Source organism: Bombus vancouverensis, chromosome 16, assembly GCF_051014615.1.
Source record: "Bombus vancouverensis nearcticus chromosome 16, iyBomVanc1_principal, whole genome shotgun sequence".
Lineage (NCBI taxonomy): Eukaryota > Metazoa > Arthropoda > Insecta > Hymenoptera > Apidae > Bombus > Bombus vancouverensis.
In genome coordinates this window covers 6800639-6827069 of record NC_134926.1, presented here as the reverse complement: position 1 = coordinate 6827069, position 26431 = coordinate 6800639, and the positions used below count along the sequence as shown (strand labels likewise).

The following is a 26431-nucleotide window of genomic DNA, read 5'->3' as shown; positions in this document are numbered from 1 at the left end:
GGATTCTTGTATTACAACGTGTTCCAAAATGAAATTTGGGTCGTGGCTGAATCATTTACTCAAGAAGCAAACGGATCACATCTAAATTTGCAGCACATCGGTTGTACAACCGATTTTCCAATGGGAATGCAATCTAAATATACGATTTGTCAATGAAGGTTTCTGTTATAGACGAAAATATACGTCGTGCTCTATATTCTTATTTCTAAGTGTAAAATCAAATTTTACGCGTCATCGACGTTGTTAAATTTTTAATAAATGTAGTGACTAGTTTCTTTTATAAATAGAACGTTTCTTTTATATAAGTAGGACATTTTCTCTGAATTTTTTATTTGCGAATGGAGAGTAGAATCTTTGCAGATTTTAATTGACCAAAAAAGTTTTGAATTATAAATATTTACAATAAAAAAGCTGCAGATTACAGCATTTTTTTTTTACAGATTACAACAAAATTTCAAATTAGAAAAGTTTTAAAAATGATAAAGTTTCGTATTATAAAAATTTAGAAGTATATAAGAATGATAATAAACATTATAAACGTTAAGATCGTGATTTCTTTCGAGACACCGGTTATGCCACGGCCATCCTTACGAAATATCCGTATCGCGTGCTCTATCGCACGTAATGTACTCCAACTGCAACGACTACAACGTCGAGTTTTCGCGGAAGCATGCAAAATATTCGAGCTGTCGACACGCGTGATACGCGGAAGGAACGTAAAGCCGGCTTCCGGAAATCTACACGCCGGCTTATGGAAATACATCAAGCCGGAACTGGCTTTTACAATGTCAGTTATCTACTTCTTGTCATCAAAACCAAATTTGTCCCTAGAATAATCCTAGGGATCCCTAGAAAGTTATAATAAAATTCTAACCAATACTTAACTGTATTGCTTCATTCTCCTTTCAAATTTCAACAATTGAAAAATCTGCCATATTTTACAAGTAAAATTGATTTAATAAAATTTATGCCAAAAAACTTTCTGTCCAAATTTGTAAAAATTACCGTGCCAACAAAATAATTTTGTGCTTAATATTTTATATCATGAAATTTGATAATTCGAAACTTTTTAATTTCTGGTTTTTATTACTTTTTTTTCATCGAAAAAGTAGAATCGAATTTTGACGAAAGTTTTCGACTGAAAATGGCGTCTATACAGGGAGAGAAAGTTTTCCTACGGAGTTTCTGATCGTGGAAGAGCAGAAGCGCCTAAATGACATCGTTTATTATTTTAATGACGTCATTAGTGGAATTTAAATAAACTTGTTCGCGAGCCACTTCGTCCCGTGACAGTTTTATTCGTCGTTGCCACGACATTTGGCTATTCTCGCTACATTCGCACCGCCATTAGTGTCTTATTTTTCCTCTAGCATCCTCCCACAACTATTTTATCGCATTCACACTCAGTCACAGAAGTCCACGTACAACCATCAATCTTTCTCTATCTGATTTATCAAACGAACCTTAAAAAGCATTTTATCGCTAAATTGTTTATATAGTATTTTATATCGGGAATTGGTTAATTAAAAAGCGATGTTTTCAATTTTGAATTTTCATAATTAGAAATTTGTTTATTCCAAATTTTTATAATCCAAAATTATCCGATTGTAAATTTTTGTAATGCAAAAATTTGTTTAACATTTTCCTCTTAATAACTGTAATATATCGTGTGAAATTAACTGAAAATAATCGCTTCGCTGTAATTTCCTGATTTTAATGAATATACACATGTGCAAACTTTTGGACCAGGTTGTACAAATGGCGAGGACAAGAAGAGAGAAAAAAAGTGCTGACTTAATATTACGGATTAATAAGTTGATCAGAATATTCGCCAACAATAGAGGAAGCACGGGAAAATTCCGGCGGAAGCGTTGAAATTGAACGCTTTGAGCTTTAGGTTGGCAACGGACGGGGGATCCCCCTTCACACTGTCGCGATGCTTTTGATACCTGCTGAAGGGAGTATCCCCCTTTGTGCCAGTGTAGCACTTTTAACACTCTCTCCCTCTGGGAAGGGCCTCCACACAGCCACTATGAGCACGCCGTTTCACGCTAGCATGGTGAAAAGTTTCCGAGCTCACCATGGAACGTGGCCCCGGAAACATGCTCGATATTCGCTGGATGCCATGGTTCACGCTTAACCCTTGGCATATTTACCAAGATCAGGTCAAACAATATACGTATATAACCCTACAGTGCTTATCTAAAATTGTTTGATATATAGTACCAGCAATCTTACAATGAATTTTATTCCTGATTTTTAAATTTCTATTTTTACTAAATAGAAGAAGGTAAAAGATCAATTAAAACCTGTCAGAAATTGATCTTGCTACCATCGACCAATGAATTAACCAAATTGTCTAACAAAGGATCTCCTATCAGGGTTCCAGAAACCCTTCATCCAATATATTATTATTATAGATTTTTAGCATTTCCTACCCCTCTTTTTTAATACATAAGTCACCCTATACGAAGATTAACCAGTAATAAAGCAATAACGAAGATAATGGCCTTAAACTCTACAAACTTTAAACTCTAAAAAGTAAAATAAACTCCGATGCAAATAAAGCTTCCACAACGTTTACGATAAATTGGCCGAAATTCCTCAGGAGAGGAGTATTCGTCGTGGAAACCAGCGAGGAACACAGTTGGCCCTACCCTAATCTAAAACGAGGATAATCATACTTGATAAAACTTAATCAGCAACGCGGTGGGTTTAATAAAGCGTAAACGCGGTAGATAATAAACGTGAAATAATAGATGATGAAATCTGCAGGCTAGATGAAACGTTTCCAGGCCGTGGGCAAACTGTGGGGTTGTTTTCGAGTGGAACAATATAAAAATGACGCGGCATAGCTGTGCTACGTATTCTGTGCCAGGACGGGCGTCGTCTTTTCTTTTCCACCCTGTCCACCCCATTGTCTTCGCTTCCCAGTGAACTTGTGCACATGACTCGTTTTCAAAAGACCATCTCCACGCTCGTCATAGGCACGTCAAGAAGCGAAGCAAAGTCGAAGGACAGGGACATATTTTCATGGTGAATTATCCTGGAATTATATTGTTCTTTAGACTATTGTAGTTTTGCTAGGTTGGTGCGTTCTATATGGAACTTTGCCTTTACCAAGTTTAAATTCACCGGGCCAATGTTAACCATGATAGCTTTTAAAGGTAAACCTATAACCGAGTCTAAGCTTTTGACCTATATTTTCACAAATCCTTGAAACGATGTCAATCAAATTTTGATAGAGTGCTCTATTAATAGCGCTAAATGAATTGAATACCCGGGCTTTTCCATAAAGCTCGCAGAACAAAAGATCGTATCCAATATGTACAGAAAGTTCGTACGATTCTCTATGAAAAAGATTGATTAAACTTATTTTCTAATCCATTTATCTATTCTATTCATTTATCCACGTGGAACTGGAATTAGTGTGTTGTATAAGCTAAAAATTTGAACAGACGATAGTACGATGGAGATGGAATATCTTCTAATTTAGAATTAGTGTAAGAATTAATATAACTATAGTTGAAAAATTGATTCCAAATTCTTGGTCAATGGTATACAGCTGTATAAAGCTTCTAAAATGTTCCAATACGCTATATTTTCATATGGTATTTAATCACTAAGTACAGTAGCGAATTTAGTATGGAATCTTATGAGACACATCGCGTCTCTATATTCTGATTTTCAGAGGCATCGGCAGAAACGCGAGGTAAATAATAATCATCGACAGTTGGTGCGATGATTTGGACGAGAAATCAATCGCGGAGTTGCACACGTTTATTTGGTTGGTCCTGCATCATCGGTTGGAATAGAAAATAATGGCAAGCTGCCGGATATTTGTGGGCGGGAGTGTGACAAATATATATGATAAAAGCCGAGCTGTTCCGCTCCGTATCTCGATATTGATTTATAACGGGCCGATATTCGCCAACCGTATATCGGAACTGTGTTTTCGATTTCCATGTAACGCATTCACCGAAAATTTGATATTTCACTTCGAATATCAATAAGTATATTGAAGCCAAAAATGTACAAGCCTCTGACATCGTTGTGCCTAGGAATAATTTCTACACAAGAAACTGAAAATATTTTGGTATTTTTTTCCTGACAGAAATAGGTTTCTCATTTAGGAATTTTCCCGTTTCAAGTTTTTCCGATTTCGGCTTTTTGTCCTAGATCTTTCATTTTTGGATTTCTCTTATCTTGGATGTGCCCCGGCTTGGGCTTTTCTATTTTAGATCTTGCCGATCTGTAGTTTTCTTGTTATATTTTTATCTCCTACCTGAAATTTCATACGTGACGCTTCCTAAGAGAAAATTTAAAAAATTTTGAAAGAAATTTCAAGAAAAAATGTTTATGGCTTAACTTAAACTAGGATATAAATATCTACATTTCCTCATAGTAAAATCCTTAACAGTGGCGCTATTTTATAACAAAATATTCCTAGAATGGCTCTCCACGGTTCAGACTTGGGGAAACATCGTTCAACTTTCTCATTACCTGGCAAACACGCTAAAATTACATCTAAAATGAAACAAGAACCGTTTCCAAGGAAACGGGATGGTCTAATCATCGTATGGATCTAAATAAACATTGACGATGAGGCCACGTGGTGGTAGGATTGTGTAACTGGACCATGCTCGTGGGAGCACGTGACATTAACCCGATTAATCTGATTTCACAGATGCAATCGTGTCCAGGTGGTTCGATGGACGCAGCCAGTGTAAATTGAATCCAGTAATCGAAGACACGCGGAAGTACACCAATCTACCATTCTCTTGCTTGCTCTCCTATTGTGATACTATCACGAGTCCTAGATTCTTACTGTTATTTATATAGACCATCCTTGTATTCTAGATAATAGATCTTGCCAAATTTGGAGTTTTCAATTTTGGGGCTTTCTATTTAGGATTTTTCCCAATTTGGAAACTTTCAATGTGTACCTTTCCTCCTGCAACTTTCCTGCTTTAAATGTACCCAATTAATTAGGACTTTACTACTTTCGACTGTCCACTTCTGGATCTTCCTATATTTTGATTGCCCAGTTTACAATTTCCCCAATTTTAGGTTTCCTTAATTTTGGATCTTCTCATTTCACAGATCTCATTGTATGTTACTAAAATAATACGCGAGCGTAGGCAATTAGGACGTTCGAGTGGTAATCGACTGAAACGGCTTCACTTCGAAGCTATTAACTTCGAACTTGATCTCAGCCCCATCAGCCGAGGATGAGTCCCTACAGTTCCATGCAAAGCGGGTTTCCTTGGCTGAAGTACCAAGGGTGTTGCAGTTGTAACGAGCATGCAATCCTGAAGGGTTGAACGATGCTTGGTACTCACTTTTCTGCGGCCGCAGCAGAGCATGGCTGCTGCGCTGCAGCTGCGGCGAGCCGTCGACGAGAGTTGAGGCTGATGACAGACGTAGCTGAGTCGTGCGCCCCCTTCCCGCTGCAGCTGCACCACGCGCACCTGCAGCTGCACCTGCTCCCGCTCCCGCTGCCCTTGACCGACACCGACTCGACCACCGTACTTGATGCGCACGTGTTTTCGCCACTGCATGAGTTCGGTACGTCATGCCCTCTTCCTGAAATTCAATCATCGATTAGTAAAAAGGCTAATGATTCGAGGAAGATCAGTTGGGGACTAATTTTGAACAAGGATAGTGGGACGTAACAGAATTATCTTCGATTAGAGGGATCTTAGGACGTGGTCATTTGGCAAATCGGTAAGTTTGGAATTTCCAAGTTTCAACGTTGTCAAATTTCGGAAGGCCCAAATTTGGAAATTTTTTGATACAGGAGTTCTAATCTTCCAAATTTTCAATCTATCGGTCTTTGGAGTTTTTGGAAACTCTAACATTCCGAAACTTTTGACGTTTGGGTGCCAAGATCCTGAAATTTCCAAATCTTCAAATTAAATCTTTGAACATTCAAACTGCAGAATTCTCAAATTTCTGAATTTAATATTTAATTTCCTATAAAAAGTCTCCAATCGTCCTGCTGTTTTTTTCTTCGGCATTTAAACAACACCTTGCGGCTAGGGTCGTGCTACGGCTAAATCAGTTTCTTCGAGAAGCCGGGAGCCTGACCGCAAGAATTAATTAATGAACCACGAAGGCTAAAGGGTGGGTGGGAATTTCGGAATCTTCATGTGCTCTCGGCACGACACACAAGGCTATCAAAAGCAATCACCGTTACGTAACACGTCGTTGCTAAAAGGCTTCCATAGGGTGTTGCCGTACGGCTAATGCACTTTGTTAGCAGAGCAGCCTCGTAGTCGCAAATTTTTGCTGAAGCTAAGGATGCCAGGAGTCGCCACCCATTCCTTACCCCTTGGAAAAGCAGGACAGATCGATCGATACGTACCGGGTGGGGGGAAAGAGAGGAACGCACAGGCTGCATACTCCTACTACACATTAAACGTCTCTATAATCTTCACCATACGTTCTGGGTATCCTGACACCATGAGCAACCATACACCTTCGCTGCTTGAAAACTTTTAACATGACACCGTCAGTTCTATCCTTCTTCGTTTATGAAGCTACATGTTTTCAAGAATTATACTCTCTTCAATCAACTATACTTTTAACGAACATACTTCTTGTCCATTCATAGTTAATTGCGAGATTAAAGAGACTTTCGATGAAAAGTTATTTTCCTGTGCAAACTTTATTATTATTGATCTAAGCCAAGAGCCACGTTTAATCGATCTGTTGATCTAATCTTAAGCCACGTACGTGTAATCCATTAACAGGCAATATGTTTTATTAGATATAGGTATATTCGTTTCTATTTCGAAACTTTCGATTCCTCAAATGTATGAACCCTCCAATTTCTGAATTTTGAAACTTTCCTAATAGCCTGATTGTTTGATTTCTAATTATATTTCCTATAAGTTTCAATCTCTTTGAAATGGAAATTTTCAAGAACAGTCCCTATACTAAAACGAGAGAACCCAATAAATAGATAACTGGATAAGTCGAGCAAACAGCATAGTAATAAAACCACGAAATTGAACGCTGAAACTCATTAGGCTTAGACAGGTTACGAAACCAATTTGAGGATCGTAACACGAAGGTTTCGACGTCTACGACAGCTGATAGATGACTGGCCGGAATCACTAGACTTTTTACTATCACTTCCCTGAATCAGGCACGTTCAAGGTTGCCCTCCTAAAATCCCTATTTGCTGTTCCCATTTTATCACTAACAACTGTTGTTTATATTGCCTCGGCGAACCTTATTTGCTATTGATATCCTCCACGCGAGTACACTTGATTGAAGAGAAGTTTTTCCCTTTCATTCTACTGTTTAGAGTTCTCTTTAACTAGCGATTCTGCCTATCCTTGGGAATTTTCCAAGTTAGAATGACGATAAAAATGTTAGAATGTGGTTAGTAAAGCGAATAAAACAAAAGCAAAGCGAAATTATTAGAAAGAGAATTTTTCTGACGGCTGAAGTTTTGTGAATTTTCTCGGAATTCTTGTCTAGTACAAAATTTTTAATCTGTAGATTCTGAGAATAAAGTTTGCCAGCTAGTATACCTGAGATTACATGAAAAATATTCCTCGCCACGAAAGAAATTAATTAACTAATTTTTTTATGAAAACTATTATTCGATATTATACTATTAAATATCAAATTTATCCGTGTTAACTAATCCTTAAACAAGAATAAAAGAACCAACGGATAAAATTCCCTAGGTGACTAGGGAGTCAGTTGGAAGTGGAGACTTCTCGTTTGCCCGGTGAACAACGCCATTACACACGCGGAAATCGTGATTCAGCGTTAATTAATGAGCCTTGATTTAATCAGGGCTGCAGCCGCGTTATTAAAAATTCATCTCGACGTAGTTCGAAAGGTGGAAAGCGAACGAGGAAGCGTCGAAGGGCGTCGGTAATCGATGGATCCGTGGACAATCTTTATTTTCGGATGGAACAAATGTAGACGAACGAAAGATACGATCGGTAGGAAATGTAGAACGAGGCCATCGTATCGCGTGCCAAATTAAAATCATTCGATCATCTGGGAACCGATGGATGGATCCTAGCCATTAATAAATTAACACGCCCTGGTATCGACTGGCTGCTAGATAAAGTTATTAGGCCACTCTCTGCGTGTCTGATACTCCCCTGGCATATTTCTTCTAATATTATCATCTCACTGGAATCCACTACAAATTACAAATTACAAATCTCAATAAATATTCTAGTAAAGTTCTATTTGACACCAGATTAGGTAGGAAACTTAGCTTTCATTAAGAATTTATCGCAAACTTTGACCTAACCTTCAAGAAGATTTTTCTCAAAATAGTATCAGAAAACTATCGTTAAAAGGCTATTAGCATAACAAATCAAACATTGAACTGAAATCTCACTAACCTTGGCAAAGGTTAATTAAGGCTTGGATTAATTCTCTAACCTATTCATCATGGAATCTATCCTAACCTCGATAGATTTTCCTTAAAAAATTACCAGAATTGCTCAAACAATTCTTAGTCGTCAACTATTGAGAACTGAAATTCTATTATAAGCAAAGGATCAATCCTAATCTAGTCGACGCGAACCCTAACCTAACCTCTAAGAAGATTCCGCTCGAAAGAGTATCAGAAAGGGATTGGAACGATGTGTAGCAGGTAGAAGGATAGTGTATTTAAATCACTAGGTGAATAAGGGCCGAAACAAAACGCTTCCAGCCCCCTTTATGGTAACCGAATAATCGATCGCACGTGGCTGTGCGCAATCACAGTTGACCTAGGGCCACCGAGAATTATGCCAGGAATCTCATAAGCGACGTCCATCACCGACCGAATGTCTCGGTCTTCAATTCAATTGGTGGTACTATTCATACGACACATTCTGTGTCAAGCTCGCGTTGGCTCATTAAGAATCAATGAAATCCTCAACCGCGTGCGGCTGTCGTGGCATAACCTTGACCTTACCCTCCCTTTCACGGATTCTCCCTAAAAAGGGGGTTAGCTCCTAGTGCATGGGAACAATTTATGGAATAATCTCGTCTGAACCATACCGACTTCATTCGAGCAATCAGTGATAAAGTTGCCTGGAATCTTTGAGTGGTTAGGAAACTTATGGTAATAAGTAAGAGGAAACAAATTGCTGATAACTGGTGAAAAATTGAGGAAGAAAAGAGTAAAGTTGAAGAGCTAGGGGAAAAGATACTTTTGTAGTGACATTGGTTCCCTATAGTTTTCATATCTCTTGATGATCTAACTTCTAGGTTATTCACTAAAATTCGAAGCCTAGAAGAAAAGACACATTTATTATGGTACCACAATGAGTAGAGATGTTTTAGCTTCTTTTGATTTACCGAATCTTCCCACTTTTGGATACAATTACCAAATAAGGAAAAAAAGAAAGGAGGAAATTATAATCTTGAAGGGGACGTTAATGCCCTAGGAATTTTTGAGTTTAATGAAGGTAGGAAGTTCCTCTCTCTTGTTAGTTTACTACATCTCTGTGGCCCTAAGTAGCTTGATGAGGGCTCATAAATAACGGTGCTACGCTGCTCCAGTAAACGACCAATCGGTCCCTGGCGATACTTCTGGCAACAAACCTGTTCCAGGGAAATACTCGCACGGGGGAAAAACGTGCAGCGTAATGATACTGATGCACGTGTAAGGGTAAACTGTCGTGCTCCCCATGGACGCTCTTCTGCTACCGTGAATCCATAAAAGTTCCACCGTTCATGCAATCTTTTTGAACCAGAAATCACTTCTGTCTCAAGATTCGAGATTAAAAACCTTTCCTAAACACAATTCTAACTTTGTATATACAAATAGGATATATATCCTAATTATAAAAAATACGAAACATTTCCGTAAAAAGAGAAGAAATTATAAGACACCCAGTTACAGTACACACTACACACATTTCAAATAAATTAATTCGATAGCTACAGAGACATTAAACAGATTGCAAGAGTCTAATTACATAGGTCTGAGTAAATCAGTAAATAAAAATTTTCATCAATCACACATAATTTGAATAACTGAACGAACCATATCTAGTTCTTCTTGATATTTGCTATCACGTATAACTAATGCAAAAGAAGCGAATGTTTAATGGTCATTCGAAGTACAAGCGGCGTGCTTGACACAGAGGGCACCTGTACGCTCGTCTCAGATAGAAATATCGCATTGAATTACAAAGAAGAAAACGTGTGTTGGTGGCATGCCATGCAGGTTTACTCGTATTTCCAGAGTAATTTCCAATCGATGCAATTCTCTGGGCACACTTGGAGAAGAGTTCTCGCAGTTTGGAAAGAAGTTAGAAGAACAGGAAGTGATAGAAGAGATATAGGTGGCGTGCTTGATCGGTACCTTCTAAAAATCATTTCTCGCGCGAAGGGCCGACGGGTCCCTGCTCGAGCAGACCTGGGTCTCTTCTCTCATTCTGGCCCACCGATCACCCTCTCGCGCTCTCCTGAAACAAAATAAGAATAGTTACGTTAGTACGTAGGTATTTAATGAGACTTTTAGTTATTTCATTAATCGGTATAATAAATATTTATATTTATAGAATAGATAATGTAGGCATATCGCAAGGCGGATTAAGTAAAGTATGGAACACTTTGGAATTTCAAAACTTCAATCTGACTTTCTTATGTTACTTATTAGAGTTTACTGTATCTTTTGCTGTGTTATTACAAATCAACAATGACAGTATTGTATTATTATTATTTAAAATATAATTCCGAATGAATAAACAGAAAGTGATGGTAAAATGAAAAATAAGTATTTTTCTAGAGTATACTCCATGTGACTTTGCTTTTTAGTAACGAAGCTTTAAAGATGCAAGTGTTGGGCGTCAGCTGAAGAGCAATCCCCCATACACCGAAACCCCACGGAAACAAGGAGCGTATGACGGGTTGCTCGTCGACAAGCGCTCCATCGAAACCTTTATATAAAGAATAAGATTATTATATCATCTCATTCTTTACTCTACAAATTCTATAACCTAGTAAACTGCTGAAACTAAACTCTCTGAAACTGTATTTTATTTCAGGTTGTGTTGCAAGTAGATTGCTCATTTCCATGCATTTATGGGAAATTTAAAGGTGAAAGAATACGGAAAGGATCAAAAGTAAAGTACCCTTTATAATATTTACTGCGTGAAGCAAATATCTACTTAGATTCACTTCTTTTAGATATTAACCTAGACTATTTCCTTCTTTGTAACAAAGAGAAAGAGAGAGAGAGAGAGAGAAGAATTTCAAAGCAAATTCCTGGAAGTTATCGATAAGTTTTAAGGCTCCTATGTGAAAATTCAAAAACTTGCATAGAAGTTTGGCTTCGACAGGCGGGAGTAATAAAGCTTCCCGGACTTTCGACTTCGCAGACAACTCCATGGGAAAACGTCAGCGTTAAGCAAAGGAGTTCTCAATATGACATAAAGCTGGAGGAGCATTGTGCTTTTGATCACTCGTCGTTCTTTTCACTTTCCTTTCCAATAAAACAATTACAAACTGTTCGTATAATTTCTCTCGAAATAACCACATGCCAGATATACTTCTTTTCAATATTCTGATCAATCGCATACAATATTGAAATTTTTGAACACTAAATATTTAATTTTTCAAAAATGCTGAGCACATGATCGTCTAATTAATTTACACAAGCTTTTCCTTCCTCGGTAAATGAGAATTATAAAGAACCAAATATCCAAAATTTTCAGCACATGATCCTCTAATTACTTTATACACGTTTCTTTCTACAGGACTACGTATATTTGAATATTATACTCTTTTGAATATTTCGACCAATTCCATACATCAGATTCAATAGTTTTATCAATTGCATTACAATTAAAAGTTTTATGATTATATTCCTCGCAACATCAAATATCCAACTATCTAAATTTTCAACACTTGAACTCCTAATAAACGAGTTCAGTTTCAACGACATAGATAAAGGTAACTGAAATCTTGGAAGTATCAACTACTTTACCAAACAATTCAGACAACAGATTGGAGCTGGCGATTCCCTGATCACAAACACTATCTACAAAGCGCCCAAACGATTCACACTAGTATCTTACACAGAATCGGCGAAATTTTTCCGGCGAGACACAACAGCTCGTTAGAAAGAAGGGCAAAAAAATGAACTGAAAAAAGCTGTCCACGAGGAGGCACGCGAGATTAACTACACCGGCTCACGCCAAGCGTATCTTAACAACGTCGTACACGCCACTTAACGCCCAACATCGCGGCACACGATTTTCCTTCTCTCCGCGAGGACGAGGAAGGCGACGACTTCCACGGGGGGACGAGCGCGGTCTCAAACTGCGCGACGACGTGTGTGTGCCGTCGTTAAATAAAAGGGGGGGCCTACTACTGCGCAAAATCTTTGTCGTAAGGGCGGTTCGATCGCCGTTTGGTCCATGTGATATCAGTCATCCTCCGGATGATAACTCAATCGTCTTCTTTTTCCTCGCTTTCCGCTTAAAATTTTTCCTCAGAATTATTTAATCTAAAGATTTTAGTAACATAATTAATATTTATGTCAATAATAAAATATGATAATTTAATAAATTACCTTCAGATATTTACTTTGAGATATTTATTGAAAACTGTACCTGAGGTTTGCCTATTCTATGGATTTCGTTATTTAATAGTGGAATTGATATTTGCCTAAAATATATATATGAAAATTATTTTAAAAGTTTGTCAAATTGATTACTACAGGTGCTACTTAAAATAATCGTGAAAGTGTAGGATGTAATATAGTATATGATAGTGACTTTAAATATTTAAAAATTGACTAGTTAGCGGCGTATGCGGTAAAAATTTTACGTGCTTTGTACAAAATGATCTTGAGACAATCTTCTACTCAAAGTTTAATATCATTTAAGAGTTGCGCGGGATGATATTTGGAACTTCTTCGCATACAGTTCCCCCTTTATCGTTACTTGCTTCATTCATTATTTATTTTGAGCCAGAGTGCAGCGACATGAATAAACAAAGGCACGATGCGGAACTCTGCTTCAGAATGAATACACGTTTACGGTCATTCCACATAAACGTAGTTTCTTTCATCAAACAAGTCAAAACTGTGAAAAGAAGAAAGCTCTCTCAGAAAAAGAAAATATATATATCATCAAATATGAATATATTTCTTAATGACTATACAATTCTCAAGAAATTCTTCATGTAATAAAACATTGTTTTGAGTGCTGATATGCACCAGAGTTGTTACAAGCTACAGTCGATGCTATTATACTCGAGCAAAGAATCAGCGACATTCAACTGGTTCTCCTGAACTTCGTTCCTCGATTCCGCTTTCCGTTTCATGTTCTATCGATACAGAAGAGACAAGGAGAGCCTCCAGTGGCAATGAAGAAGCACAAAACTAGCAAATGAAAATATAGAAACGGACAGACCAAGCCTGACTGGCCAACTAAGACAAACCACTTGGGGGAAGATACTACAATTGTGCACCATCTTGGAATTTCTTCTTCTCTTCAACAAGAAGAAGAAAGAAAGAAGGCGAAGAATATTGTGGAAGTTCGGTTCTGCATCCAGCACAAGTAGCGTTGGAATTTTTATATTCTTCTTAGAGCGGAGATAGGTGTACCGGTTTAACGATCCCATTATCTTCAAAGAAAGTTATAGAAGGAGGATAGTAAAGCTATTTATACGCTCCCCCGCGTCTCGCCCTAAGGGTGTCGTTATTCTAATTATGGATTTTCCTCGTGTAATAGCCGGTTAGAAGTCACGATATAAAAAGTAGCCTCCAAAAACGCTATCGCTCTCTTCTCTTCTTTAAAATGTCGCGATAATCTTCCAACACGTTCTACATGCAGATTTCGGCTGAAAACAGGCGATCGTCCAATTAATTGAAACAATATGTGTAGTTAAAGTAGTTAAAGACGCAGAATATTAAGAAGTGGTACGGTGAGGAACAAAACGAAGCGATTCCGACTGTGAAAAATAGATGCCAGTAGGGTCGATAAGGTGGCAATGGACGCAGAAGAAGCTCGTGGAGCGCAATTTCGGATCGTACGGCAATGTAGCGGGGCCTGGATCGATAAGGGATACGTTTAAGGGCGAGAGTAACAAGAGCATCGCAGCAGCCAGGATCTTGCTCACTGTGTTCCTTACATCAATCAAGTAACACCTGCCACTATCCTTTGAATAATGACAGCAACCAACTACGTACCCTTCATCTAAAGTCATAAAAGAGGAAGCAAAATAATAAAACATATACTCGCTAACCTCGAAAAGAGATAAAACACAAAATATATACTGAACGAGCAAGAACAGATATAAAAGAAGAGTATAAAGAATAAATAAGAAAAGTAGGTAATAGAGATACCGTACAGTAGTATAGAACGAGTGGAAAGAACATAGAAACACGGCGAAGAAAGGGTGAAGAAAGGGAAGAAGGGTCGGGTGAAGCACGATTTCGTGGTGGCGTGCCAGAGCCAATGGTCCCGGACCAGCGGATCGATATACCCTTTTTCGAGAGTGCCTTCAACCGACCCTCCCTCGACTCGTACTAACATACAGCCACACGTACACATAAACACTGACTACCCTCTTTCCTCTCTCTCTCCTCAAGGAAGACGCGCGTGTTGCCGACTCTCTCTCTTAAACAGCTCTCTACTGAATGAATCAAAGTGACCAGCCAGAGTCCGTCCGGTTTGTCCATTGGTGCAACGTACCTTTCTAGTAACCGAAGGACGAGCAGCTTCAGAGCCAGGAACTCAATGTGGTTGGCCCAGTCCGCCTTTCCTTCGACTTTTTCAGCGAACAAGAAGGAAGCGGGCACAAGTCTTCCGGTTGCAGCTTTCTCACCTCACCGTATAAACGCCACGCGGGAATCAATACGCGCGCCTGCCTCAAGCTTCTCCCTCTCTTGCCCGCTTGTGTTTCACCTCCAGTAAGCCTCTGTCTCTCCCTGTCTCTCCCTGGCTCTCCCGCGATTCTCCACTCTCGAGCAGCACTCTGACTGTCCGTGTCGCGGCTCCAGCCTCCCCGCAGCTGCTCGGAACCTCGTGCACTACCCTTGGTGAACTCGTACCAGAGCCAGCCACAATCACCAGGAGGCGACGACTCAGCGATCCTGGCCCTTTAGCCGGTCATAGAAGGGACACGCGTGTCTCGCGGACGTACGCAGCACGGAAAACCGAGGATTCGCCTGACGACGGTGTGCAACGCACCGCGCCGCATAACCACGACTACCTAGAGTACCCGGGCGGACATGTTGGTCGAGGGAACTGCGCACACGCGCCCCCGGCTCTTCTTCTCGCGTATTCGCCGTGGCCCTCCAGACTACGCTGAATCAATTTTTCCGCCGGACCGAAGTCAGTTTTTGAGTTTCTTTTCAGTTCTCTTTATTCATTTCGTTTTCTTTTATTCTACTTTGGTTCGTTTGGGAACTTCTCTTTTGAAGATTAGGAGTCAATGAAGATGGACTTGTGGATGGAAAAGCGTAATTTTGATTAGAAGGCTTTTGTTAGTAGGCGATTAATCGAGATTAGTCTCCTTTTTCCTTTTATCCTTTCTTTTTTATTTCATTCAAATGAAAGTTTTCGTTTTTTGGGGATTAGTAATCAATGTGGACAGGCTTGAGATATAGGATTTTTGTTAAATATTGGAAAGAGGGCATTTCCTAAGCAATTAGTAGTCTACTCTTCCAATTAGTTTCGTTTGCCTTTTTCTCTTTTGCAAGATGGAAATTAATGAAAATGAATCTGTGTGCGGAAATTTTCTAAGGCGTTCCGTAGGAAAATAATCTCATTTTATTTATTTATTTCTTTTATTTTGCTTAGAATTTTATTTTCTAGAAAATGGAAGTCAATAAAAATGGGCACTTATTCGCAACTACTTTTCATTTCTTCATTATCTCTTCAAATTTTATTTTGATATTAATTTGGACTTTTTATTTCTGAGAAATGGAAGTCAATGGTCATCGATTTGTAAATTAACAAATTACATTTTAGTTAGGCAATGGAAAGAAGTCGTTCCACAGATGATTAATCGCAATTAGTTTTCTTTCCTTCCCATTATTTCATCCCGCTTGAAATTTCCTTCTTTAAAGGATGGAAGAAACGAAAGTGAACTTAAGACACAAATAAACAAAGTTTTGGTCAGGTACAGAAAAGAAGACATATCGTAACGTAGATTAGTCGCCTTTGACTATGGACTATGGTTATTTCGTTGAACTTAATAGGTTTATTGATTCTTCTGGATCTCAGTTGACCGAGCGGCTTTTTGATTTTTTTTCGCCTGACTCGATGCAACAGGTTATTTGAATGCTTTCTGCGGATTCTTTGTTTTTTTCGAACGATTCAGTTCTGTCTGTTCAAACAAAGGCATACGCAGGTTCTTTCTGCATTGGGATATGATATATGATTTTCGGATTTTTTCTCTAGTAATTAATGGAAATACGAAATTAAGGTTCTCGATGTTGAACGATTCTTCGAATTATTTCATGGGGTGGCACGGAAACGCATTTAGTATTGAATATCAATTAATCTAACTGGATCTCCTCGGCTAACACATTTAAGCCATTGTCTTACATCGAGGTTGGCTTGTGCCGCAAATTATGGTTCAAACGTGAGAGCCACGAGTCGTGTTCGTAATACAAATAACGATAGTATATTTTAATAAAATCTATCGAAATATTTCAACAGAATATGCTGAGTTACTGGGTTTGTGCATAGTGACACATAAAAGTATTTGAATAACTTATAATAGAATAAATTATGTTTCACTTATTAAATATCATAAAAAATACCCTATTTTAAATATTTTACAAATTTGTATGGCTTTAAATTTCCTATAAATGCATAAAAATACCCAGCCTATTGATAATTATTTTGATTAAATAATAATTTAATGAGCCTACATATCATTCAAACTGCACTTAGAAAATCATCCTAATAATTTATCAAATAATTTTACTACGCAATCCTACTATTTACATCTACATTCTTTGACATAACTGGTTTACCACTTCCCAAAATAATTAAATATTTACTTCCCGCACAAATACCATTTGATAAATACAATATAGTATTCATGACATTTAACGGGAACGATTGAGAAAATGTTGTTGACAGGAGACAGCAAAGGCGTAGTAAGTCCCCGTAAAAACTGAAATATAGATTCGGCTGGTAAATTGATTCTGTGCCACTGTACGACGAGTCCTGGCTTCTTCTGCTAGTTCTCAGGCTGTCGAACCCTCCGCACGCAGACGTTGAAATTCTTCTTCTCTCCTACTCTTCCGGCCACAGGAACGGCGACAGTGACAGAGAAGCATATGCATAGTGCTACATCGGTTTTCCACGACTTCTCCGAGTTTTATTAAATTTCTTGCCTTGCTGTAAATAGTCCCTCATACGAAACGATGCTTATCGAGGCTCCAGGATAAGCAGAGCCCACCCCTAGTCCGCTGCTTTCTATCACCAACGGATGTACTCGGTATTTCCAGGCTCTCCAGGATGCTGCGATCGATGGAATGCCTCTTAAATTTCTTCCTCGCAGTTTCTGAAGCATACGATATTTTTCTATAATGAGTTTTTGTGAGATACTGTTGCACCTGTGGCTCTTTGGTGCGAAAAGTTTACTATTTGTCTTTTATTTTCAATATCGACATCTGGAGATCTGCAATTTTTTCACAGTATAATAAACTAACAAAAGATTTAGCATAAGCGATTCAGAAAATAATCATCTATCTAGCTTTGAACAACATTTCCTGCATTTTTTGATATTCCAAAAGTATACACTTGCAACTTTTTATGGGAAATGATCAATAATAATCATACTATAATTGTAGTCTGTCAAGGTTACTAGAATTAGAAATTAGTAGAATGCAAAAAGCTTCCCATTCTTCATCTACGCACTTTACAAAAATGTCGTTCAAATCTGCAAAATGCACCGATGTAAATTATTAATGTTTCCATGAATTGATTATTTCGACAAGCAAGACACGTTTTATATGGACCTTTTAGAAAATTCGTCACTTTCTGTAAGTTGGATAGGTCGGAGAGCCGAATTGCAGCATCGATAAATTGCAAAGGGTGGATCTACTGAACTGTTCGTTCCGATGGGACGATTTCTCGACGGTCAGGGTCGGCTATTATGGTTTTCCTCGAAATCACGTCGTGTAATCGCCGTATTTTACGAGCTGCTGCGAACTACGGACTATTAGGTCGATACAGCCGCAAAACCTAGGGCCACGCTACTTCACAGACACGTTGATTGCCTCCTCCGTCGCTAATTTTTTCTCCTCTCCCTCCCAACAGGGGTGCAAGATCGCAATCAGCTGCCAATTGTCATACTACTCTCTGACAGAAGTCACTGAAAATATACAGAACCTTAACATGAAGAGGAATCTAGTGGTTTGTGCCAGCCACGACCACTGAGCAGCTCATAACGAAAATCACCTTTGTCTACGTTCTCCCTCTTTCCAAAAACGGAAGAATAACTTTAATCTCTATTCGATGCACGGTTCAACGTTTTAAACAAAATTTTCATCGTATTATACACAAGTCTCTTCTTGATCTACAATTATCTATAATTTATATAATAATAATTTACAATTAATATTCAATTTTAACGATATATATCTCAATAACAATAATTGTTCTCTTAAAATGTGACCTCCAACAGATGTAACACTTAGTTAAACTTCGTCACAATCTTCTTTCTAGAAAATTGATTTTTTTTTAACAGTAAGAATGATTCGGATGAAAATTGTTCTGACGTTATGTTAGTTGAGATGGAAACTGTTCTATCAGATTGCAACATATTTTCTTCCATTTCAGTGAAACAACTGCTTAATTTCCTTATAATTTGAGGGTAAAACGCGGCCAGAATGGATACGTTAATAACGGTGAGAATCGTCGCAGAGTTTCTGCCGGACGTTCAATAAAATTCCCCGTGAACAGCTTTCAAATTTATTCGGGTTCGACGCTCGTCGTCGTGACGAGCAATTAAACGCAAAAACGAGAGGGAGATCCTCGCCACTGGGGGATGACGGGATCACCGAACAAGATCGATGAAAGTTACTTGTCTTTCAGCTCAGAGTATATCAGTTTCAACCGTAGACACCAGAAAACCTGAACGTGAAACGGGATCTACCTTCATCCTGCTTCAGTGATGCCTCTAACCACATCAATTGTGACCTAGTGAGTTATTGTCCAAATTGATACTTGAAATCTATTTAGAAATATTAAGTGGAATTAATAAGATTCTCTTTGCTAGAGAGAATTTATCTTCTCTTATTGTTCTTTTAATATTAATTCACAGTAATTTTCAATTATTAAATTAAAGTTAAACGAAACATTTTTTCATCGTTAGATTAAATTAGAATTTCTTTAAAGAAATTAATTATATACGAGATTATAGCAGTTCTTTTGGAAATATCAAGGCTAGTCGATCTTCGTTCAGTAGATCTGAACATATTAATAAAATTAAATAGCTCGACCATTAAATTTCTATATTTTTACTTATTTCCATGATTTAAATATTCAGTTCTTTAAGATAGCGTTTAAAAAGTTCTGTGCAGTTGCAGTATCGCAGAATTTAACAAAAGTATAAGTATCGTTTAATTTTTCTCACAGAATCCGTTACATCTCTTCAAAAGAAGAAATTCTTCTTTCGAACTTATACCACGAAAATAATTACGCGAGTACGTGTGAACCCAATATTTTGGCCACATCTTAAGTATGAACAATCCTACTAGTATTCTAACAAATGAAATACACATAACCGTAAATTAATCTAGCAAAATTATAATAGCAATTTCTCTTGACGTTCTTCTTTTTTATCTATTTAATAACTTATGAAAGAGATGAAACAGGATGGTTCATGGAAGAAGCTGATGTCTTCTAGATCCCCGTTCGATCAACGTCGACGATTCGTTTCCCTTTCAATTAATTCTTAAGTAGAAGAATCGCCTCTCCTTCGTTGAACGAAAGTAATTCTCGCATGGAAGAATAGGCGGCTGGGAGGAGAGCTAGCTATCTTATCGAGGAAATTCGTTCGAGTGATTCACAGCGAGAGGGCCCCGTCGTGATCCAAAGTTAAGTCGCTCTCTCTTCGTTGTCATTCCCATCGAGCCTAAACGTCCCACTTCCGGTTCGGCTATTCTAGCCTGGATCGATTGGAGAGACCGCCTCGTGTCAAAAACACTCGGCAGAAAGACGTTGCCTCGGCAAGTCGAGCCGGATCCTCTCTATTTGATTCATAAATTTCAGAGCGGTGTCTAACTGAAACTGCAGAATCTAGGAAAGATTATATCTTTATTCTATTTATTCCTAGAAGCTTTTGTTCCATTTAGAAGAGTTATTTTAAGTAAAACTGATAAAAGTTCAAAAAGATCAGTGAAAGTTAAATGGTACCTTATTCTTATCTTCAATTTTCATTTTTATCTTCTTCAATGCAACACACACTTTGCTATTCAAATATAGCCGCACATTTCTGGCTCTGCTTTTTGTTTATATTTTATCAGAAATATCCTTATTCTAACAAATACCGTTCGATATACTGTTCATTGCTTTGCTTACACTTCCAAACCAATTTGTACTATTCAACGAAAATTACAATGCAATTAACTATACAAAATTGATCCACAGGAAATCAGCAGATCTACTTGATTTAATGCCACGACTTTCCATTCCAGTTTCTGTTTTATTTGATTTGTTGAAATCTCGCTCAAATACAATAGTCTTTACTCCACATTTGCTCATCCTTTTCCCAAACTAATCTTTAAAATAGTCTTCAATTTCTATTTTATAAGCATGAAGCTCCTTCTTAGAACATCCACTTCGGCGTGGCTAACAGCATACGCAATGCAGCGATAATTAATACAATATTTATCCAGTTTATCCCGCAGACGGTTTTTCTTCTCGGTTTGAGTTAATTTGGCTCGTTAACGCAACAGGGAATCGCGAGGACTTAATAATTCCCGATGCATGCCGGCCCTGCTGCTCGACCTGGAGTACGATGCTGTGATTGGACGGCATTTGAATGAATGCCATCCGGCATTCACACCTTTTTTCAGCCCCTTCCTTTCAGCCGCGACCCCGTCCATCGTGAAACCCCCGATGTACTCGAGGGTTACGGTAGTTGACACGCGAGCAGCGTGAGCGTGTGCTCGCGTGTGCTTTCCACGTCACGCACACGAGCTACCAACACCGTATCAATTCTCCTCTTCGCCCTGATTGTACATAAAATTATGCAAATTTTCAATTTGTCTATATATAATATAATATATTGGATCTTTTGAAATTTAAAGTATCTTGGAGCTTTAGCGTGGCGTTTGGTTTGAAATTGTTAGCATTCAGAATGAATTTTTCTTTCCGAGTATCTTGGTACTTTGAAATAATTTTTGCTTGGAAATTATTAACCGACTCACTTGAATGTACCGTAGAAAATATCAAAGAAGAAGATATTTTCCCCTAGGATCCCAATATGTTGAAAAGGTACTTCTCTAATCTGAACCACAGCTACATCAGAGACAACGAATGGTATCGATTATTTATTACAATACAGAGTTTCAGTGCATTTCCACGAAAACGCCTTCGCCACATCGCTTAGTATAGATTTACATCGACGAAAATTAATCGTTATCTGGCTAGAAAAGTGTGTCAAACGTCTCAACCGATCGATTATTACGTTCATCAAGTGCGTCCTGCCGATTGGTTCGTATTATCGTCCATTTGGCGACTCGGGGCTCCGCCAATGTTTGATATGGCACTGTTAAATTCATCTCCTAAATGCGACACCTCTAATAAAAGAAAACTACAGGGGAAAGCTGTGATAAGTCATACTTTTTGTTTTTCATATGAGAGCAATTTTAATACCTCATATCTTGTTAACAATTCTCGTATATTACCAAATTTGTCAGTTTATTAAAATTGATTATGAGTGAGATCATCAAATACATTGATTCTTTAAAAGTATTATGGTAAATTAATTTTTTCATAAATCTTTATGGACTTGGTATTTTTAATCAGTTACACCTTTAAACTAAATGGGTTTTTCCTATCTTTAACTATGTTATATCAAAGTATATCTTTTTAATCACTGAATAACATCAAGATCAATGAAATTATAGCATTACCATGATACGATGAAGACATGTGTTTTCCCTTGTAATCTTCAAATGTTCTAAAACAAATTATTTAAATTAATCTATATAAATTAACTAAGAAAGAAATAAAACAATTTCTATAAGTGTTTGTTTAAGACTGACGAAACGGAGCAAAAGTTGTGCTTCCCTCAAGAGCAGAAATAGCTTCGCGAAAATTGCCTGCTCCTTAAATTCATCAAGATTACAGGTTCCTTCAGAAATCTCCAAGACACTCAAGTATAGAAGTTATTTTAAACTTTATACGCGATTAAATTGCCCGTGGATTCGTCAGATTAAGTCTTTCGATATTTTCAGAAATTCTCACTCCTTGGTACACCCTAAAACTTCCAAATCCATTAACACCTTATTATCGTCATCTGAAGAAAAGTGAAAAGACATAAATTCTAATATATAAATAGAATTTCATCAAGTTTCAATTATTATGAAGCCATCTCTAATTAGTCTATTTTATCCATTAGATATATTTTTTCCTATCTATTTACTTTGAATTAATTTTGTTATTAACACTAAAACTAACAAGCTCTTTGATATGTTCCAGATAGTTAATTGGATTTAATGTAATATATCCAAAATAAGTGTTTCTATCCGAATAAAACTAAAATATTAATAACACCAAAAATATTTATCTATTTCTACTAATTGAAAATTATAGTAGAAACACATTTTTGATAATATGGGATTGATTAACAATATACTGAATCTTAAAACTGTTTCTCTGTAAAAGACAGAGAATGTAACTTATGTTCCTCCCTTATAGTGCTCTATTGGAAAAATAAAAAACCTGATTCAAGTTATTTTGATCTGGTAATTCTAGCGTAATAATATTATTAACCCTCAACTGACACTGTTGCATCATGGACGACTGCGATAATTTGTTCTACGTTTGATGACTTAACTTTCATTTGCATTCTGCAATTCGCATTAAGAAATAAAAATTGGAAAGTAGAAATACAATTTTTATACAAATTATTATGCCACTACTCATCAATAGAAGATTCAAGTAACTTTCTTTTATATCAAAAAAGAAGAAATAAAGTTGTTTTGAAATTAATTTTATAATCACTATACTAGTAGAGACTTAAAGTAACGAGGTTACACCAAAGTTGAATAGAAAATTGAATATTTCCTTTAGTAATCCTTTTCGAACGGAACACCTGTGTGGATACGGCCCTGATACGCATACGTCGATCCAGGCGAGCGTGCAGCTTACATACGAATAACGACGGCGACGACGACGCCGTCGACGAGGACGAGGACGATCGAGGACGCATTACATCCCCACCATCACGTACTACGAAATACTACGTTCTGTGATGCGGTGCAATTAACCCAACGACCCCTCACCCTTCTACATCCTACGTCCTCTTCGCCCCCTCCAACAGACTTCGGACCTGCAGGGGCGCAAGTCCGTCTCTTCTTTTACCGCCCCTACCGGCGCTCTGACATTTATCCATTCGTTCATTCATCAGAACACACTTCTTTAACCGGCTCTCGCCGTTCGAACCACGTAACCACGTTGATTCTGCCTGGTCAGAGTCTTAGGTTGCTTTGGTATTCAACTTCCTATTTGCTTTCATTGAGCTTCACTGAGACAGGTCTGATGAAACTCCTTGCACCAATTAAATTAGAAATCTTCTATTAGAAATTCTGCAGGAGATCCCCTATTAGACGTATCTTAATCTACAAAAGAGAATATATTTTTATTTTGTTCTGAATCCTGAGTAATATTCTTTGGAGAATTCAGTTTTGGTTCGTTAGATTTTTATGTACAATCATTTAAAGTCTGCAATCTCATCGGAGAAAGTGTTTCCTTGAAAGTTATTTAACAGCTGGTAAATAGCAGTCTACTTGTGATTACTGGAACATTCTGTATTCTTCTATGAGTATGAGTTAACGAATCAAGATTTCCAGTTCCTTAAGAATATTGCAAAGTATTGATAGAAAGTAAGACATTGTTTTTTTATAGATCAGAGTACCCAATGTTGGGAAATCCCCTATGGGACTTTAATGAGAACAAGCAAAAATCTAAATATCTTTGTGAATTATTCCACAGACAAATTGTACAGTGCCTACAAAAGGTATTGTTCCAATGAAATGTTTTCTTTTATCAGCTTCTACACATTTCATTTTCATAGTATCAAATTTTAGTAGTCATATGAAAGTACTACTAAAGAACATGTAATTTAATACACCTAGACTTAATTAATTAGACTGTAAATACTATATGATGCTATAAATATGATGGTCTGCTTATACTTTCTGTCGCCAGAGGATACAGGATTGGCTTGAGATACTAATCTTATATATATTTTAATTGCTGAACTAAACAGATATCTTTGTTGAGAATGCTCTGTGTTCTTTGAGCTTCTGGTTTGAGTAGAATGAAATAATGAAGAATAATTAGGATGCGCGATACTTGCACTGGAGAGAAATACAGTTTGAATTCTAACAGAGTTACTTAGGTTAATGAATCTTTTCTTTTATGTAGAATGTTTGAGATATCCTTATTTTCTTCTTTTACTGCATTTTCTTTTTCATTTTTTGCAATAATGAATATCCAATTAAATGTTGGAACATTTGCATGAAATGGTTTTCATACATTAATTATAGAAAACAAAGTATTGATTACTATATTAAAGATTCAAGAAAATTTCTTTAAAAATCTTAAATCGTATTCATTACAATGTCACATAAATAAATATGTTTCCTATTTCAATAGTAACTGAGACTTATTTCTATGCCTACTTATTACTTTAATAATTCTAAATAACATATATATTTACTTAAAAATTTTACATAATCTTTTTTGTACAGTATTACATAATATATAAAAATAAAAAGTTCAAAAATTCAAATCCATATTTGACAATTGCAAACATTGTTACTTTGACAGCATTTGATAATAGCTCTTAATAACTCAAATGACTCAATGACGCAACAAATTTCTTATACGTATATCTAAATCTAATTATAGAATTAAATAATTTATTTACACTGAATATGTTTATCAATTTATATTATAATCCACAAATAATCATATAGTTTTATTCATTCAATTCAAATAAAATTTTCGCGCCTCACAACGCTATGCAATATGAATTGTATAACCTTAAATTGTATGTTACCTCAATATTTTCCATAATATGTATGCATTTAAATAATCTTTTATATTCGGAGTTACATTCGTAAATAATCAACACGAACATTTAATTATAAATAATCAAGAAAATTGGAAAGTACTTACCATCATATTCACATGTAATTCTTGACGTATTTATATTGCGCAATGATGTTCTTCATGGCGGCAATTCCATCCAAGCTATCCCTTTTACTTTCTTCAGAGTCCAAGACTTCTCCATATCGCTAACACTTTCTACAAATCGCTCCTTTTCAATCACGCATATTTTTCAACTTTTTACGAAAAATCACACGAATTTTATCACACTCAACACGGAACTCTCGCGTGCGCGGTCGTATAACGACTAAAAGCAGTTAAATGCTTTGAAATGATTGGAGGCTTGTTGGTTGCAATGGCGCCAAAATTTGAATCACCTCAGATATAGGTGGATGCATCAAATTGAGAATTCTGAATTTATTTCAATTCATGAAAGAGCTCTCAAGTACCGAATCACTTTGAAAATTATTTTAATGATTTAGTAACTTCGTTTTTGGAAAGATAATAAAGCATTTTCTAAATTCTATCTTTACAGTTTAATCCACTTAGTATTCAAAATTTACCAAAAAGATTAGTTATATTTTGGTCATTTTCAGAACTTTTACTTCCGTTTATCCAAACATGTTTAAATAAATGTATTGGAACTTAACTTAAATGAATCTGTTTTGGTAAATTTTGAGCATTCAATGAATCAAATGAAATTAAATGAAAATTCTATCCTTTTTCAATAAAATGGTAAAATATTCTTAATTTTCGCTGATCGATTTTTTATATTAGTGATTTAATAAAACTTTTAACTAAAAGAATAAAATTAAATAGTCAAAATTGGAGAAGCTATATACTTAACAAAACTAGGCTAAGCTATATACTTAATTAATTAATCACTAAGCTATATATTTAACAAGATTTGTAATTACTTCCAGATTAAAATTCAAACGTCCATCACAATTCACGATAGAATAACTTTTCTTTCACTTTTTGCATATCGTTTCTCTCGCAAAATGACATGGATAGAAAGATACATTGAGTGCTAAGTGTATTATATGCCTCGTTTATGATATAGCTTTATTTTACAATATCAACCGGTAGAGAACGCCACTTAACACAGTGAGGTGTTAACACATTTAGGGTTA

General features: G+C 36.8%; 1 protein-coding gene and 1 long non-coding RNA gene across 4 annotated transcripts in view; both read right to left on the bottom strand.

The window, feature by feature from the left end:
* Positions 1-15082, bottom strand: part of RhoGAP100F (Rho GTPase activating protein at 100F) — a 63297-nt gene extending 48215 nt beyond the window's left edge. For all 3 annotated transcript variants that reach the window (XM_033329537.2, XM_076625406.1, XM_076625408.1), the window contains exons 1-3: positions 14682-15082; positions 10340-10442; positions 5343-5586 (exon numbers count right to left, since the gene is read on the bottom strand). In XM_033329537.2, coding sequence (XP_033185428.1) covers positions 5343-5561 — 219 coding nt within the window. In that variant the 5' untranslated portion in view covers positions 5562-5586; positions 10340-10442; positions 14682-15082. The remainder of the gene's footprint in view (positions 1-5342; positions 5587-10339; positions 10443-14681) is intronic.
* Positions 15083-15726: 644 nt separating this feature from the next.
* LOC143303785 (uncharacterized) lies at positions 15727-25746 on the bottom strand. The gene is made up of 2 exons (XR_013060428.1): positions 25368-25746; positions 15727-17511 (listed from the first exon to the last, which is right to left on the bottom strand). It is a non-coding gene; the product is annotated as an uncharacterized LOC143303785 (long non-coding RNA).
* Positions 25747-26431: the final 685 nt, after the last annotated feature.